The 20055-nt window shown below is 38.5% G+C and overlaps 1 protein-coding gene across 18 annotated transcripts in view; it reads right to left on the reverse strand.

Moving 5' to 3' along the window:
• MBD5 (methyl-CpG binding domain protein 5) overlaps window positions 1-20055 on the reverse strand; it is a 489398-nt gene that overhangs the window by 20000 nt on the left and 449343 nt on the right. For 16 of the 18 annotated variants that reach the window (XM_070070952.2, XM_089329196.1, XM_089329193.1 and 13 more), the window contains 2 exons: window positions 19307-19515; window positions 8336-9544 (listed from right to left, as the gene is read on the reverse strand). In XM_070070952.2, coding sequence (XP_069927053.2) covers window positions 8336-9544; window positions 19307-19515 — 1418 coding nt within the window. Of the gene's footprint in view, window positions 1-8335; window positions 9545-10531; window positions 10687-19306; window positions 19516-20055 lie in introns of those variants that run through there. The other 2 variants (XM_089329199.1, XM_089329198.1) reach the window with 2 other exon arrangements.

Consider the following 20055-nt stretch of genomic DNA (forward strand, 5'->3'; position numbering starts at 1 on the left):
GCTGTGGCGCCGGCCCACTATTCTTTCTTCATTTAAATCTTCTCTAAGGCTTTAAGGTATTCTCACAATGAAATATATTATTTAGGAAATATTCATTGGCCTTGAAAGAGAATACAATGATGGTGCTTTCTGAAACTAAATATAAATAGGATACACATCACTGTGCATTACTGACATAACAAGGTCATACATATCCAAAAGAAAGTGCTTATTTTATTTCAGAATTTTAGTACTTTACCGTAAAATATATACTGAATGTGTACTGTTTCTGGAAAATATTCATAATCATGAACAACATTCAGACAACTCTTTAAAGATACCCCAAAAATGGTATCATGGAAAAACAAAATAAATTCAATTTCTAGTCACACAGAAATCATGTTTAATGGTTTAAAAATGGAAAACCACTCAGCTACTTTGCAAATCAAAAAAGTACTAGGAAATCAAATATATACATACAACAGTAAAAAGTGTAAACACACAAGTATTTTTAAGTCACACTAGAGGAGCAAGTCATTCAAGGTATGTAATAATTTTGTAATTATAATCTTGAATAGGAATTCCAGAAATTATTTAATTACTATCTTTGTGAGAAATTGGGAGAAGAATTTATCTTTACTCATAATTTGCCCACATGGTCTCGTCTACTAATGATGATGCTGATAGTAATACCCATCATGGTATATACTCTTTACACACATTATATATAAGAATTAAAAAAAGATGCCTGGAAATGATGTGCATTTATAGATCAAATATAGCTCTATTGAAAACATACACATATACTGAATTTTCTGAATGTTAAAACTCTTCTTTCATTGAACTCTTTCAGATTCTTTAGCTATAATGATTCTTCAGCATTAACAGTCACATAGGCTGATTAATGGGGTTAGAAATGTACTCAGAAAGCCAGACTCTATTATATGGTGGAGGATTAAGCATTTTCCTGACAAAGGCTGAGTCTCTTGTTTATTTTGTCCACAAGGCACATACTAAAGATTTGGCAATTTAATTTTTATATGGGGTCAGCACCATGGCTTGTAGTATATCTCAGAATTAACTTAAAGTCTATGACAAAAAGACACAAAGCTCACAGAGCCAAACTAACCCCCTAAAGTGAGCACATACTAGAAAACCTTGTATCAATGATGCTAGATCACTTTTGTATGGAGCTAGTTTACTGGAGAGGATGTCAAAATTCCCTGCAGGCTTTCATCGGGATAACACCTCCCTTTGTGAATTCTTTGCTGCTATTTAATGCTGAGGCAAAGCTGTCACACAAAGGTCAAAGGATGAAGCACAAGCCACATCACATCACAGCTTCCATAACAGACAAGATGAATGCCTTCAAGCTCCCCTTCTCATTCTTCACTTCCCATGCCCTGTTGTTGGGGGGGATTTATAAGGCAACGAGTACCAAGCTTAGAGTTGCAGGACCAGCGTTGAGGCTGGCTTAAGTGCCTGTGAGTTGGGTCCTTAGGAACGTACTTCACTGGGCTTCCGTTCTCTCATCTGTAAAAGGGGGATCATTATGCACATCATTATGGGTCATTGATGGGACCTAAGAATGCCATGAACATGAAGATTCTCTACAAACACCAAAGCAGCCTTTCTCCCAAAGTGCTGTGGGTATTAGCGAAATTATTTTAGGTGGAACACAGACAGATGTTTTAAACATTTTAAAGAAGAGTTACATCTTCATTTAAATTTATATTAGATAAATACAAGTAATATATTTGATTTCACACATTATATCTTAAGATAAGACTAAAGATGTTATTTAAATTTAAAAATTAGTTTGAAGAGTCCCCAGTAAATATGTGTTCAAAAAGTACTTGCTGAATGAATAAGTAAACTGGTAAATGAATTGAAGGAAAAGTGTTAGGTAAGTAACAGCATAAATAATACACAGTTTAACTGAAGCCTGGAAAATACAGCTCTACAGCAATAAGGAAATATGAGGCAAATATTAGATTCATTATTAGCAAACATTTATTAAATAGTAAATGTTAAAATAATAGTAAATATTTCAAAAATAACATCTTCAAACTGTAAAATTCTTCCAGCTTAAGTGCAATATTTCACTATGTTTGAAATAGGAGTTAATGGTAAATAAAAAATTTAGGGTAAAAATTTGATACAACTATAACAGAACAGATGAACCTAATTTTCCAACAGTAGTACAACAAAAATACTCATGGAGAAGTCCCTTAAAGAAATCCCCGACTTTTCAAACAAACTAACCAAATCCACAGCATCACAGAGTTAGTCAGGGGCACTATTGGAGGCAATTTTTTTTTTGGGGGGGGGCTTCCAATTCTCTTCACTTTGGAGAACAGTATTTTTTGGGGCACCAAAAAACCACATTTCAGTTGGAAAGTATATCTATTCTAAATGTGATGGCAAATTGCATAAAAATCCACAACATACAAATAGAACTAAATGTTTTGGGTGAACTATTTCTAAAAGTTCATGGAACTGTATTTACCCCGGACCTGAGGTTCCACTGGTCGCTATCTACATGAAAACTGTACTGACAAGATCATGAATTCTGCGCTGTGTCTCGGTTTACCTGTGTGAAGACAGATGGGCCTCCTCTTCCTCCTAATCTCACTTAGGAGAAAAAAGTTCACAATAATCCACAACTCACCACAGTAAAGTTTATTCTCACCCAAGCTCTTTACTCAGCATAGTCTTTTTCTTGATATCACATCTTTGATTTTTAAACTTATCTTTTAAGTTTTCATCAGGAACTGATTTTGTTAGCTGGGATTTTAACCTTCTTACTTTCCAAAATCTTTTTGCCTCTCTTCTCTAGAAGATTCCGGTGCTGACAACCATTGACGGCACCTGTCAGCTAAAATGCAGCCCAAATACTGCAAATATTGACTGGGTACAATAAAAGGACTTGTTCCCAATGGTCGTTAGGAAAAGGTATAAGGCAAAATAAATACAGAAAGAACACAGAGAACGACAGCACCAAAGAACACAATCAGCTAACTCTGTAATGAAGCACAGAAAGAACATTCTTCAAAGTTTCAGCATCACAGGAAGGCACACCTCTCAGAGTCAGCCTCAGAGTCTTAAGTTACACGAGCCCAGAGCAGGGCAAGCTGTCTCTGGTTATGCTCCACGCTGTCAAAATGTGCATGTCTGTGATGCGGCACTGACATACAGCAACCGAATGGCTCCCAAATAAATTTGGATAAGATTTTTTAAAACAATGACAAATTCTGTCAGTTTTGAAAGACTATTCAGAAAGTTACTTTTATCTCTAACTGCTAAATATTACAGTGTGGGAAAAAGTAAACATGTGATTCTAACCAGGAGCACCCTACCCACTGCCACGGACCCTTGGAAACTCATGTCTCCAGTGAATCAAGTGGTATTGCACAGAAGCGTAGGTCCTCTCTCCATAGTCAGGAGCTGTCTCTCTACCTGTCCAACAACAAATGTTACATCGAAAAAAAAAATTTTTTTTGATACCAAACCAGCAGTAAGTTCTTTTTCAGTTTTGCCCCAGGTGCAAATACACATCAAAGGGAAGAGCAACAAAATGTGAAGACCAATGGGATAATGTTCAAAAAGAGCAAAGATTATCTACACAGAAAAAAAAGAATTTTAGTTTTTCATTATTATTACTTGAGAGGCAACTTTTTAGGCTAGTTAATGTAAGATCAAAGATGATAATTATAAAATATGTTTTAGAAAACAAGCATTTCCCCATATTTTTAATAATTATTGAATAAGTACATGAAGATGACTGTTTTCCCTCATAGTTGCATTTACTGAAACATGACTGCACATTATGGCTCCTAGGTGCAATAGGAGGGGTAGTGAAATCCTTCTCAAGATTTCTCTAACCTGATGCCAAGATCTGAAAGTGCATCTATCTGACCATGACCAGGTACGGGAGCACAGCACTGAGCGCTTATTCTTGGCCACTGAGCCACAAAAAAATGCAAGACTCATAGTTCTGAAGGAAATATGCACCAATTATGCGGAACAAATATAGCTACCTCCCAGAACGTGCTCCATGATAAACTGATAAGGAATAGAAAAAAGCCTGAGAGTAGGGAGATGCCACTTCCTGAACAGCATAATGACAGGCACATATCCTTCAGTGTGTCACGTAGCTTCACTGTTAGGACAGTAATATGTACATGACTCAGCCCAACTTTTGACAGACTGTTAACAATTCCTGCTAATTAATATTGTGCTTGTGGGGGGAAAGTAGAAAGGTAGAGGAAGTTAACACTCCTTAGAAACACTGAGGTAAGAGGGACTTTCAAACTCACTCAATAAACAGTGCTTTAAACACTTTCAAATACAACTTGTGCTTGATTAGTGGCTAATATTAACTTACAGTCAGCTACATCAATCTGTGTACAATATGCTGCAGAAAAATAATCACGAGCTATTTCATTCTTTGAATATTAGTCCTTATAACCCTTCCATTCTCAACTTGGTTAATAAGAACTTTGTGCAAGGGTAATGCATGGGTAAAGAATATCTAAGGTCAAATGACTGCAATTCCATAATGGTGGCATTAGAATTCATCAGACTGCCTAACAGAATACGGTGAGGAGGCCAGGTTTTTTTTTTTTTTTTTTTTTTTTTCCTTTTCTGAAAGGAGTAGACAGAGGTCTCCTGATTTCCTCCCCAAATGCCTGCAACAGCCAGGGCTGGGCTAAGCCAAAGCCAGGAGACCAGTTCTCAATCTGAGTCTCTCATATGGCCAGCAGGGACCCAAGTGCTTGAGCCATCGTCTGCTCCCTCCAAGGGTATGCATTAGCAGGAAGCTGTAATCAGAATTGGAACCAGAACTTGGACCTAAGAACTCCAGACATGGGATATGGGCGTTTTCAGGCAGCTTTTCAACCACTGCACAACATGCTTGTCTCAAGACTAAAGTTTACTGAGCCTCTTTTGTGTGCTGAATAATCTTATCTATGGAGTCTCATTTAATCCTTAAAACATCATTTTGAGGAGGAATTAACATGTGACTTGAGAAGCAAGGACCCTGCAGCTCCTGGGAGATTAACAGACCACAAAGGACCACTTAGGTAACTGGAATTGGGATTCAGTTCCCATGAACCCCCAGAGCCCACACCTCTCTCTCCTACACTCTCCTTTCTCTGTAATTCTCTGTAGACTGTGCTTGCACAGAACCTGCTGCTTAGAAATCATACCTCCTGGGAAATCATCTCAGAAACTGCTGAACTTTTCTAATGCATTATCAGTGGCTCTGCTACGTAAAATTTCCCACCAAAGATGAAATGACCAAGTCATTTACTATCACGACCAACAATGTCTGCTAAAATAGTAACTTCTAAACAATGTGGAGATCTCAGCTCTTGCTCTGATCCCTGCACTGGCCTCTCTCAGACCAGAGACCACTTGTGCAACCTGCAAGCTCGAGAAGTTCCCAGTTTGCTTTGAAATAGTAAATGTGCAATATTGCTAATTAATTATTTAGCTTTACTACTTCAACTCTTCGAAAAACAAAACGAATTGGAAGTGTTGCTAAGAGCAGAGATTGCAACTGAAAATAATAAATGATAGGCTGGTGGATGGAGGGGGCTTAAAAACGCATTCTAAAACTTGAGTTAACATAGATTTTGTCTGGTGCGATCTGGCAGGAGTTTGAATTAATTTACTTTGATGGTCACAGAAATAGTACAAAAGTTGGGAGGCTAAAAATGGTTTTAAAATGATAACATGTAAGGAAATTGTTTGGCAAACTTTTTCTCCTGAGAAACTACAAAAACATAATAAACACTAGAGGATATGATCCCATATCCCTCATTAATAAGGTGGAATTAATAAGGTTTTACTGCAATAAACAAATTATTTATGGAGTTAGTCTCTTTCTTTCTAGGCTTTATTAAAATGTTACAAACGGCCACAATATACGCAAGGGAACCTAAGGCACTGTTTAACTTTTTAAAACAGAAGTCTGGTTATTAAGGTACAAGGATCTCCTTATCCGACACTGTGCTGAGCCTTAAGGGCTCTAGATAAATAAAATGTCTATCATCATTGGTTCACTTTAACAATTTTTAAAAAATGTTCTCCTACAGGTCTTTCCCACACAGATCATGCTCTGCCTTACAAGATAGTGAACACAGTTTTATCTTTCCTTGATGAACCAGAGACATTAATACTGCAAACAAAGGTAAGGGCCTGAAATCAGACAAACCTGTGTCTTTGGAGACCACTGTTGGACTCACTGGGCATCATTTAATAAGGCATGAAGGAGTCTTTCCTTTGCTTTGTGAAAGACAGAAGGAAAAAAAGTGTCTGTGAAGTGGTACTTGGGTTTTTCAAGTGCAGAAGTGAGGGAGCTCCTGAAGAGACCAGAAGCTTTTAAGAATGTTAAAATGTTCACTAGAATTTTTAAGGCTGTTAAACCTTGCTTTCTAATGATAGATAAATATTTCATGAATAAATTTTTAACACTTTATTACATGTTTTCAGTTTTTTACTTCTAATGTGTATTTTATATCATGTTTTTGAATTACTAAAGATATTTTAATGTATCTTGATAGCAAGGTTTTTACTTGACAATGCAAAATAAGGATGTCAGTCAAAGGGTGGAGGAACACATGAACTTACAGACGTAATCTGATACTCTGCATTAGACATTAGTCATTGCTACAATAAGGAAGAAGACTCTGGATTTTAAAAACACTTGCTTATCTTATGGCTAATGAAAAACAGCTGATTATTTAAATGAAGCAAAATAAATATTTCTTGGACTCTTAGGTAATATATACGTTTTTAAAATCATCTCTCCTAACAAGAGTGGATAACTCAGTCACAGGAGTTTCCAGGCACAAATTAATCAGAAGATTCAGACCACTGCTTAGTGTGAAATGTGTTTCAAATACACACCTTTATTCCCCTGACAGCAAAATATTATTATTCAGACAAGCCACACAGGACAGAAGGAATGTTTCCAGGGAAAGGAGGCTGTAATCTTTAGTTAGGCTTTTTGTAAAATGGTCCATGAAAAAAACTTGGTGTGTCTGCCTAAAGGTAGTAAAACTGTTCAGTGTCTACATCTAGTATTTGCAGCAGTTCCATTTGTATCATAAAAGACCACTTTTGCTGTTTCTAATTATTTCTTGAATAAACTATCAAAATATTTAGGTTTATCAACTTAAAGAATGTTTGTCTGATCTCAGAAAGTACAGAGAGCAAAATGTTTGGAGAACAGGAGTATGGAATTAATTTTCTTATCAAACGCAGAGACATTATTCTCGGAGTGTATCCTGACAAGCATATATTAGGCACTATAAGCAAAGGTTTAAGGACCTCCTGGTCATCTGGAGAAAGACAATCCTTTCATTGTGCTGGCAAAAACGTTTTTGGTTTCCTGCCATTAAACCCAAGTGCCAGAGAAAGTCTAAGCAGAGTTGGACTAGTATTACACAATATACTCTTTAAGAGAATAATGTATACCTGTAAGAGTAATTTTTATTACCTAAGAAAATAAAAAACTACATTCGCTCTCAACATAGGAGCAGAATGTGCATAATTATCTGCTTCTGGTAAGACGTAAATTTTTCAACCTATTTTAAACATTCTGTTTATTTCTTGCCTAGTGAGTCAATTTTACCATTTGTAAGGGAGGAAACAAGGAAACCCAGAAAACCCCTACTAATTTCTTCTAAATTGAATGGTAGTTTCATGGAGCAGTTTTCATTTAATTTATATGATCAGATTGTGTTAAGTAGAACCAGACTAGGGGGTTAAACACTTCCATGTGTTACAAAGGCCCAGAACTTTTCCTGAAATGAGACACCATTTTGAACTTAGACCTTACCTGTTGATTCCAGAAACAGCTGCAACTCCGCCTAGATTTTATCCCCTCTCCAGCCCTCTGTGTCACATTTAAGCACACGTAGAAGTTGCTGTCCCCTGTCACCTTCTGTCATCTGGGAGGGCCCCTCCCTCTGCCACATTCCTGGACCACCAACAGCTACCAGATTCCCCCCCAACCCCCATTCATCACCACTGCCTTCCTCCTCTGTGTACGGAATGAAGAATTAATAAATGCAGGGAAGGAAGGCAGCACTGACAAAATTCTGGACACCTGACTGCAGGACTGGAGCCTCCCTGGGCCTAGTGGGATCTGTACTTTCACAACTCACCCCTTGTGCATAGGGCATTTTGGTGACCACAATCACCACTCCCCTCCATTTGATGCTCAGTGAGTCACGAAGAATCCTAATTTCAAATCCAAAGACTCCAGTGTGATGATAACAACATACAAGTACCGATACCTGGACAAAGATTAGTATTTGACAATGGATAAAGATTGGTATACCTTCCCTTCCTCGGGGCTTTGTTGACATGAATTGTGAACATCGTCTTCTCTTACTAATTTTCCAGGCCAGGAAGTCAGTCCCTTGATTTGGCCCCAGACCAAGTCGCCAACATTGAACGTCCTTGGTCTGTAATGTATCAACTCATTGGAAGAGGGGGAGTCTGGATTCCTTAGGTCATCTTCACTACTAATGCTTTTAGCGTCTGAAGGGCTAGGCACACACCCATTAATGCTTTTGGCATTGAAGTCTCCATTGTAATGGATGTAGTCTTTGACCAGAGAACTTTCCAAACTATTTGAGGAACTTGGAGACTGCTCCTCTAGGATCAGGTCTTGCTTTGCAGTGCTGAGCAGCTCTCCAAACCCCCGATTCTGTCGGGGTCTGTTCCCATTAATGTGTGCACATCTTTCCACAGTGTTCTCCAGTCTCTCCTTAAAACTCATCATAGTTCTTTTGTAGTTATTATACCTGAAATTTTCCTCCAGAATTTTATCCCCTTGACAGTTTCTTGGTGGTAACAGGATTGGGTGCTGCTCCCCAGGCAGAAATGGCAGTGTGGACACGTTGTTGGACCTTTCATGACAGGGACTACTGTGGATATGGCCTGGGTGATCTAAAAATTCCTCATACTTCCACCTGTTTCGTTCTCCTCTGGGGCTCTGCTCCCCATCCCACTGCTTTTTGGAGGCTTGGCAACTTGCTGACTTGAAATACTCAAACCCATCGCCTTCGTTTGCGTTTTTCCCATGGTCTAGATTCTTGGGCAGCCGAGCCCCTCTTGCATTCCTCAGTCTACCATCATGCTCAACACCTCCCATGTTTCGTCCATGAATGACAGCACTGACAGCACTGGAGAGATTTAATGGGTCACCAATTGAGGCAGTGAAGGCACTCATGGCACTCAGGGCGGGAATCGGGCTGATCTGAGTTGTACTGTTGACCGCAGTGGTGATGACAACCTGCATTCCTTTGCTGGCTGCATCGACAACTGCCTTGTAAATGGCATCTACAGAAGCATCACCTTGGCCACCCACAACGAGGCCATCCTTCATTTGCTGACCAAGAGATGGGTCAATCCTCGGTTGCAACTCACAAGGTGTCTCTTGGAAAGGTGGAAGCGCAGTGTTTGGATTCTCAGGAAGTGCTGTGAGCCCCGGCTGAGTGTTTATTCTTTTATTTAGAAGAGCTGCATCTTCCTGCATTCTCACCTTAAAGAAACAGACAGTAAGCAGTGAGAGAAGGAGAGAAAAACATAAAGCCCTTAAGGAAAAAGACAATTTTAAGATTTATCAAAAGATAAATATAAGGAGGAAATATAAAGAACAAGCTTCAAAAAATGAAATAAAAAGTCACTTGGCATACATCTTGATTATTTTCCCACTGTATGTTTGGATGAAGTCATTCGGCAGATATAATTCACTTATTTTGTCCCCATCATTGCTAACCATTTTGTAATTCTGCTAAATAAAATTTGAGGCGGCTAGACATAAAAAGTTTTCAGGGGATGATTCCACCTATTCAGTGTTGTTATAGGTCTTTGTAACTTGAGATTCAAAGAGAGAGTCAAGTCACAGACGGTCAAACCAAGGAACTGGATTAGGAAAATGATTTCTAATTTACTGATGTTTCTACTTAATGAAGTGAAATATAACATAAAACAAAACACATATACTCCATTCTCAACAGTAAAATATTCTGATATGAGGTTATGCTTTTGAAGTTTGTAGATGGGACAGTAACACCTGCTCCTTAGCTTTATTAGGTGACTGGCGTAGGGACAGGCCCAACAATGACAATGGCTCTCTAGGAAGTGATTCTCAATGGGAAGAGGTAAAGGAAGACAATGGATGCCTCTCAGTGGAGCATGTCAGAACCTCAGTACAGGAAGGAGGAGTGCAGTCTGAAAACATCCTTGAGATTACTCTGACTTCATTAATATCCACTTAAGAATTATTGTTCCAGACCCTTGATATTTTGACTTTTCCTCCCAAAGATAATTTTCTTCCTGGCTTTACATCTTTCCCTATTAAAGCAGAACCTGGGATCCATCAGCCTATCAACCATTCTTCTGCTACTCTTCCCTTGTCTACACCTACCAGATAAAATCCCCACATTGCAATAATTCAATTGCCTGTCTTACCTGCATCTACAGTGAGGGTGCTGAGTGTCTGTCTATAGGAATTATAGCTTCTAACCTCATCTGGGGGCTTGTTGCTGCTCATCAATCCTGTGATCCTCTAGTCAGATAGTCAGATATCATTCTCATTCTCCATAACTATTCACATCTTCATCCATTTCTTCAAGCCGGCTGCTATACCATCTCTGGCACTATTCTTAGTAGATGACCTTACTTAACAGAGAAAATGGAGCTCATCAGGTGAGAATTCTAATTTCTATGTTCTGATAGTCTCCTGACAGCACACACTTTTCTGCAAATGGACTTGTCGTAAATCCAGTCCTGAATCCCAACGTAAGAGTCCCCCGCGTATTCTGAGGCCTACATTTATGCTCTGGATCCCAAGTTCCTCCTTAGGGATCTTGCCTCACCTGTTATCACTTTTTTCCTTTATGTTCAACCTCTTACACATTTAGCATAATGATTATATACTTGGCTTTCACATACTAAAAGTTCACACTCAAAGTGATAATCCCCTTGTGGCACTGCCCTATTTCTCTTAGGTTCTTCATAATTAAATTTTAGAAAAAAATAATCCACTCTTTTTAATACATCACCTTTCATTCACCATTCCATCCACTGCAATCTGGCTTCCCACCACTTCCCCAAAACTGCTTCTCCCCAGTCACTGGTGATGACTTTGCTGCTAAGACTAATGGGCTCTCCGGGGCCGGCACCGTGGCTCACTTGTTTAATCCTCCGCTTGCAGGTGCCGGCATCCCATATGGGCGCTGGGTTCTTGTCCCGGTTGCTCCTCTTCCAGTCCAGCTCTCTGCTGTGGCCCGGGAAGGCAGTGGAGGATGGCCCAAGTGCTTGGGTGCCTGCACCCATATGGGAGACCAGGAGGAAGCACCTGGCTCCTGGCTTCAAATTGGCGCAGCGCCGGCCATGGCGGCCATTTGGGGAGTGAACCAATGGAAGGAAGACCTTTCTCTCTGTCTCTCTCTCTCACTGTCTGTAACTGTGTCAAATAAATAAATAAAAGACTAATGGGCTCTCTTTAGCCTTTATCTTATTTTTCTCTTTGGTGACTTGGTTTAGCGTTTCCTCTTCCATTCTAAATTGCTTTATTACAAATACATAAGAACATTTTGTAATTGTCAAAAGATAAAAACATTTTCTGCACCACTATTCCTCACTCAAACCTACATTTTCCTACCCCATTTGAAACTCTTTTCTTGTCTCGTAGGCAGCTAGTGATGGACTGCATCCTTGCAGCGACTTCTAACACATTAATATGTGTAGGTATATACCTAGTGTTCCTCCCTCCCTCCCTTCCTTTCTTTCTTCCTTCCTCTCCTTCTTTCTTCTGTTCATCAAAAATGGGATTCTACCACACTGTTCTGCAATACCACAGTATTGAAGTCTTGTGATTTTACACATTTTTCATATAAGATTATGTATATCTGCCTAATATTTTCAATGGCCATACCATAACATATTTAACTATTTCACTACTGATGGCAAGTAAGCGGTTCAAATTTTTGATACCATGAATCACGTTATAATGAAATTCAGGTATGAGCTCTTTTGCTTTTCTAATTTTTTTTACTTATAAAAAGGAAACAAATTTCATGTATTTTATAATATATATATATATTTTTAAGAGCATAATGATACTTCCCACTCTATCCTCTCTCCTTCCCTCCTTCATGGACTGTTTTGCTTTCATTTGAAGATTCCTCTGAAACAGACAAAGAAGTTGAACTTCCTGGCCAAAGGACATGTGTATTTAAAAGTCTATCCAGGGACTGATTCCAAGATGGTGGAACAGGGAGGGAGCTTACTGCTCTCGTCTAGGGGAAGATAGTTAAAAAAAGGAAAGCGAGATAATGCAATCTCAGGGAGGAGTTAGGGAGAAAATGGCACATGAAACTCCATGCAAATTAGACAGACATTGTGGATCTATGTGGAGGGTATGGACACACACAACTCAGGATACTAGCAGCTGAGAGCCTCAGCACCAGCTATGGAGAGTGAGGTGAGACCAGACCACAGCAGATCAACCCATTGGTGATAAAGCTGTGGGAACAGTCTAGCATGAGTCCAGCTTAGAGTCCAGTTCGGGGTGGGGTGCACCTGCCAACACAGACAGTACAAAGAAGGGGACACATCTCTCTCTCCCTGACTGCCTTGACACTGGTGTCCTGTAACTAGCTGAGAGAGGGCAGGCACCATTTTGGACACATGTAACAGCTGCGCCAGCTTGTATCTGAATGTATAGCAACCAGCTGAGAGGAGATGCCTGAGTCTGGTTGGAGAACTGACAGAGGGCTGGGTGCTTGTGACTGTAGGAACCTTGTGTGCTGGACAGACTGTGAAAAGACTGTGTTTGCGTGGGAGGGCTCAGGGTGTAGCTGGGTAGCTGAGCAATCACTGTGGGCAGCTCCAAACGCTCAGAGTTCCCTGACTGCCTGGTGAGAGGCATTGCTGTGAGATCCGTGCTCACACTAAGGACTGCTCAGATCCTTTATGTGGTCCTTGCCAGTGAGAATGAATACTGTACCCACTGGGGCTAGAGCCTTTGTCTTCTTGGAGTAGAGGAGATAAGCGTGCGACTACACCAACAGAACTGATCAAATCCACTCCTCTGCTAAAAAAAAAAAAAAAAAAAAGGCATTTACCACACCCAACTTAGGTGGCACATTGGACAGTCCCCTCATCCCAGAGCACTGAACAGAGCTCCCTGACCACACCCAGCACACAGCTCTGGGTATTCACAGAAAGAGCAGACACTCCACTAACACACAGAAGCATAGTCCAAAGATAAAAGCCATCACAGGAAAAGAAAAAAAAAAAAAAACAACAAGTATCTCTACAAATGCCTAAAAATAAACACAGAAACTCAAGAAACAAGAATAAGGAAGACAACATGATGCCTGCAAAGGAACACCACAACATTTCAATACTAGAATGTGAAGATGAAGAGATTGAAGAAATGCCGGAAACAGAACTAAAAAAAATTGATCATAGGATTACTTAGAAGTAATCAGAAGCACATCCATAAATTAAATAAATACACATATGACATGAATCAAATTTTTTCCCATGAAATAGAGATTTTAAAGAGAAATCAAAATGAAATATTGGAAATGAAGAATTCAAAAGATCAAATAAAAAATGTGCTAGAAAGCCTTAACAATAGACTTAGTAAGGCAGAAGAAAGAATATCCAAGTTAGAAGACAAATCTCTGGAAATTATACAGTCAGACCAAAAAAAAAAAAAAGAAGAAGAAGAAGAAATTAGAAAACTATAAAACAGTGTTGGAGATTTATGGTATACTGTCAAACAACCCAACATATAGGTCTTAGGAGTTCCTGAAGGTGTGGAAAGACAGAATGGATCGGAAGGACTTTGTAGTAAAATAATTACAGAAAACTTCCCTAATTTGGAGAAAGAAAGGAATGTTAAAGTATAGCACATAGAACTCCTAATAGGCATGACCAGAGAAGATCTTTACCACAACACATCGTAGTCAAATTCTCCAAAGTAAAACATAAAGGCAGCTAAAATGTGTAAGAGAAAAATGGCAGATTACTCTCAGAGAATCTCCAATTAGACTCACAGCTGACATCTCATCAGAAACCCTATAGGCTCAGAGAGAATGGTGAGATATACTCAACGTCTTAAGAGAAAAAAACTGTCAACCCAGAATACTGTACCCTGCAAATCTCTCATTTATGAATGAAGGTGAAATAAAGAACTTCCATAACAAACAGAAATTGAAAGAATTTGTCACCACTCATCCAGCCTTACAAAAGATGCTTAAGGATGTGCTACACATAGAGACACAGAAACATAGTCATCACTATGAAAGAAGGTGAAGGCAGAAAATCTCCCAGCAAAAGTACAAAGGAAATCCAGAGTAAAAAATAGTATTATTTATGTAAAAATGGCAAGGCCAAGATGTTACTTATCAATAGTCACCTTTAAAACTCTCTTGTTGGGGCTGGTGCCACGGCTCACTTGGTTAATCCTCCGCCTGCGGTGCCAGCATCCCATATGGGTGCCGGGTTATGGTCCCAGTTGCTCCTCTTCAAGTCCAGCTGTCTGCTGTGGCCTGGGAGGGCAGTGGAGGATGGCCCAAGTGCTGGGGCCCTGCACCCGCATGAGAGACCAGGAAGAAGCACCTGGCTCCTGGCTTCGGATCGGCACAGTGCCGGCCATGGCGGTCATTTGGGGGGTGAACCAACGGAAGAAGGACCTTTCTCTCTCTCTCTCACTGCCTCACTCTATCTGTTAAATAAATTAAAAAAAAAAAAAAACTCTCCTGTTAAGAGATACAGACTGGCTGAATGAAGTAAAAAACAAAACTCATCTATTTGCTGTCTATAAGCAACACATCTCACCAATAAAGATACATGCAGACTGAAAGTGAAAGGATGGAAAAAGATAATCCATGCTAAAACAAACCAAAAAAGAGCTGGTGTAGTGACTCTAATATCAAACAAAATTGACTTTAACACAAAAACTGTTAAAAGAGATAAAGAACGGCACTATGAATTGATTAGGGGTTAATTCAACAGGAAGATTTGACAATAATAAACATATACACATCCAATTACAGGTAACTTGGCTATTTAAAAGAAATGTTAATGGATCTAAAGGCAGACATAAACTCCAATACAATAGTAATGGGGGACTTCAGTAGCCCACTTTCAGCAATGGACAGATCACTAGACAGAAAATCAGCCAGGAAACAACAAGAGTTAATTGATGCTATAGATCAAATGGACCTAATGGATATGTACAGAACTTTTCACCCTACAGTTGCAGAATACACATTCTGCTCAGCAGTGCAGGGAACTTTCTCTAGGATGGACCACACACTAGGCCATAAAGCAAGTCTCAGCAAATTAAAAAAAAAAAAATCAAAATCATACCATGCATCTTCTCTGACCACAATGGAATGAAGTTGGAAATCAACAACTCAAGACTCTCTAGAACATACGCAAACACATGGAGACTAAACAACATGCTCCTGAATGAACAGTGGGTGATAGATAAATAAAAAAAAATTTCTGGAAACACCTGAAGATGACAATACAACATATTAAAACTTATGGGATACAGCAAAAGCTGTGTTAAGAGGAAAGTTTATAGCAATTGGTTCTTACATCAAGCAACTGGAAGGGCACCAAGTAAATGAGCTATCAGTGAATGTCAAGGACCTAGAAAAACAACAGCAAATCAGACCCAAAACAGTAGGTGAAAAGAAATAATTAAAACTAGAGAAGGAATAAACAAAATTGGAAACAAAAAAAATAATACAAATGATCAGCAAAATGAAGAGCTGGTTTTTTGAAAAAAATAAAAAAAATTGACACACCACTGATCCAACTAACCAAATCAATAAAATTAGAGATGAAAAAGAAATGCAACAACATACACCACAGAAATAAAAAGAGGCATCAGAAATTATTACAAGGATCTGTATGCCAACAAATCAGGAAACCTAGCAGAAATGGATAGATTCCTGGACACATACAATCTACCTAAATTGAGCCGTGAAGACATAGAAAACCTAAACAGACTAATAACCAGATGGAAATTAAATCAGTAATAAAGAACCTCCCAGCAGAGAAAAGCCCAGGACCGGATAGCTTCACTGCTGAATTCTAGCAGACATTTAATGAAGAACGAACTCCAATTCTTCTCAAGTTACTCAAAACAACTGAAAGGGAGGGAATCCTCCCAAACTCCAAGATGCCAACATCACCATAATTCCTAAACCTGAAAAAGGGACTGCAGAGAAGAACTACAGATCAATTTCCCTGATGAACACAGACACAAAAATCCCCAACAAAATACTAAGCAATCGAATACAACCATACATCAGAAAGATTCACTTGGGCCAAATGGGATTTATCCCTGGTATGCAGGGATGGGTCAATGTTCATAAATTAATCAGTGTGATAGCATCACATTAACAAGCTGAAGAACAAAGACCATATGATTTTCTCAATTGATGTACAGAAAGCACTTGCTAAAATACAGTACCCTTTCATGATGAAAAATTTAAGCATAATGGGTATAAAAAGGAACATTTCTCAACACAATCAAGGCAATTTATGAGAAACCCATGGCTAGCATCCTACTGAATGGAGAAAAGTTGGAAGCATTCCCACTGAGATCCAGAAGCAGACAAGGATGCCCATTCTCACCATTGCCATTCAATACAGTCCTGAAAGTTTTAGCCAGAGCCATTAGGCAAGAAAACGAAATCAAAGAAATACAAATTGGGAAGGCAGAAGTCAAATTATCCCTACTTTAGAAGACATGATTCCATTTATAGGGGATCCAAAAGACTCCACTAAGAGGCTATTGGAACTCATAAAAAAGAGTTTGGTAAAATCAACACACAAAAATCAATAGCCTTCATATACACAGACAATGCTATGGCAAAAACTTTGGCATAGGCAGAGTTCTTGGAAAAGACCCCAGAGGCACAGACAGTCAAAGCCAAAATTAACAACTGGGATTATTTCAAATTGAGAAATTTCTGAACTGCAAAAGAAACACTCAGCAAAGTGAAGAGGAAGCCAACAGAATGAAAGAAATTTTTGCAAACTCTGCACTAGATAAAGGATTAATATCTAGAATATATAAAGAGATAAAGAAACTCAACATCAACAAAACAAAGAATCCAGTTAAGAAATGGGTAAGGCCGGTGCTGCGGCTCACTAGGCTAATCCTCTGCTTGCGGTGCCGGCACCCCGGTTCTAGTCCTGGTCGGGGCACCTGATTCTGTTCCAGTTGTTCCCTTCCAGTCCAGCTCTTTGCTGTGGCCTGGGAAGGCAGTGGAGGATGGCCCAAGTGCTTGGGCACCTGCACCAGCATGGGAGACCAGGAGGAAGCACCTGGCTCCTGGCTTCGGATCGGCGCTTCGCAACTGCTGTAGCGGCCATTTGGGGGGTGAACAAACGGAAGGAAGATCTTTCTCTCTCTCTCTTTCTCTCTCTCTCTCACTCACTGTCTAACTATGCCTATCAAAAAATAAAATAAAATTAAAAAATGGATAAAAGACTTAAACAGGCATATTTCAAAAGCGGAAATCCAAATGGCCAACAGACATACGAAAAAATGTTCAGGATCACTAGCCTTCAGGGAAATGCAAATCAAAAAACCACAATGAGGTTTCACCTCACCCATGTTAGAATGGTTTTCATACAGAAATCAACAAACAACAAATGCTGGCAGGATTTGGGGGAAAAGGTACTCTAATCCACTGTTGGTGGGAATGTAAACTGGTACAGCTACTGTGGAAGACAGTATGGAGATATCTCAGAAATCTGAATATAGACCTACCATATGACCCAGCCACGCCATTCCTGGGAATTTACCCAGGGGAAATGAAATCAGCATATCTGTACCCATGTTTATTGCAGGTAAATTCACAATAGCTAAGATATGGAAACAATCCAAATGTTCTCAACTAAAGACTGGAGAAAGAAATTATGGTACATGTACACCATGGAATACTACATAGCAGTAAAAAAAAATGAAATCCTGTCTTTTGCAACCAAATGGATGCAACTGGAAAACATCATACTTAGTGAAATAAAGCAGTCCCAAAAGACCAAATACCATATGTTCTCCCTGATTTGTGGTAAATAACAGAATACCTAAAAGGTAATCTATAGAAATGAAATTGACACTCTGTGATGCAATGAGTTTGAATAGCCCTTGTCTCGACTGTTGAGGAACAATTTTTTTTTTCATGCTATCTGCTGAACTTTTTACTTATTAGAGAGTTAATCATATGTGTATAAAGTTAATTGAAAATTTATCTTAGTAAAAAAATAAGAATGGGAATAGGAGCGGGAAGAGGAAGAAGGATAATAGTGTAGGTGGAAGGGTGGGGTCTGGTGGGAAGAATCACTGTGTTCCTAAATTTGTATTTATGAAATACATGAAGTTTGTATACCTTAAATAAAAGGTTTCCAACCCAACCAATAATATCCATTTCCCTACACCTTTGTCAGTAATAGACAGCATCAGTCTAATGGACATATTAGTGCTGTAATTTGTGTAAATGATCAGTTTCATGTTTATTAATAGTTTATCTTGATTTTTTTATGAATTGTCTGTTCATATTGACTTTTCATTTTTCTATTCATTTGCTATTTATTTTTCTGATTTGCAGGAAGTCTTTTTATACTACAGGTGTAAAATATTTGGTATGTATTATGCAAATATTTTCTGCCAGGTTGCTACTTGTTTTTAATTGTTTGAAATATCTTTGATCCTTTTAGGTATTCAACTCTATTAACTTCTCCTTTTGACATCGTGGTTTTGTGTCTGCTTAGAAAGCATTCTCTACCTCAGGATTATATTTTTAAAAAACTTCTATATTTTCTTATATTTATTTAATGCTGTTTTCATTTAGCTTCTTAATCTATCAGAAATTTATTCACTTCGTAGAACCCAGGAAGACCATGTGACTGAAGCCAGGAGGAGAGAGGTGAGAGCTTGGGCTGGAAATGCTGGAACTGGGTGTGCTAAGGATGTGGGTCTTAATCTGACAGCAATGAAAAACTGGAACTCATCAAGTAAGAATTCAGGATAAAAGTTCAGTTTTTACCAACAGCTCAAAAAGGATGACTGAGATGCTTCAACCAAAATGAAATAACCACACCAAAACCTGAAATTTTTATCAATGCTTATGAATGAGAATTAACAATAAATAGAAGCAAAGAACACATAATCTTTTTCTTCTTTGCCTCAAATTAAGCATTTAAACAAATCCAGCCATTGTTTTTTTTACTGACGTGATCCTGAGAAGGAGAATACCTGAAAGTTCTGAAACAGACAAGCCATGGGATTACTGTTAGCTGGGCAAGGCATTGTGGTCTGTCCTTGGAATGCCTGGAGATTCTGGTACCCCTGGAGAAGTTGCTGTTGTTGCTGATTTGGAGGAAACATTTGATTGTTGTTTAACAGCGACTGTAGATGAGTCAGTTGATGGTTATTCAAAGTATTGTTTATTGATGACATATCACCTACAGTTTGGAAAACATAAAATATAAATCAATATGATTCTTTTGAAGTCCTACACCTATCTTTGTACCTGAAAATTCCTGAAACAAAAACTAAAAGCTAAACTTACTTAGGTAATACTTTTTCTTTTCTCCTCAATGTCTTATTAAGTGGTAAGGAAAGAGTAGTTTTATTAATTAGTTTTCCTTGCATAATTAGTTTTTTAATTTTATATAATGGAAGGGCTAACTATTCTTTGTTTTTTTTTTCTGTTAACCAATCTTTATATATATATTCAGCGTCAGCATTATATGGTTCCTTAAATCTATTTTTATTAAAGCACCAAAATTAAAGGTTGAAATTATTCCCAAAGTGTTCTAAAACTTATAACTATTTGACAATTAAAATAAGTTGGCTTAATTAGACTTTGTTTACAAAGTTCAGTTCTCAAGCCACAGTCATCAGTAAGTACCACCAAATAAATTGAGAGATTTGGTCAGAAACATGCACTTTGTTTTCTAGTAAAAAGTTGGTTACCTAATATTAAAATTGTAAGGAAAGCT

This window comes from Oryctolagus cuniculus, chromosome 3, assembly GCF_051225735.1.
Source record: "Oryctolagus cuniculus isolate XC-2025 breed Fujian yellow rabbit chromosome 3, ASM5122573v1, whole genome shotgun sequence".
Classification (NCBI taxonomy): domain Eukaryota; kingdom Metazoa; phylum Chordata; class Mammalia; order Lagomorpha; family Leporidae; genus Oryctolagus; species Oryctolagus cuniculus.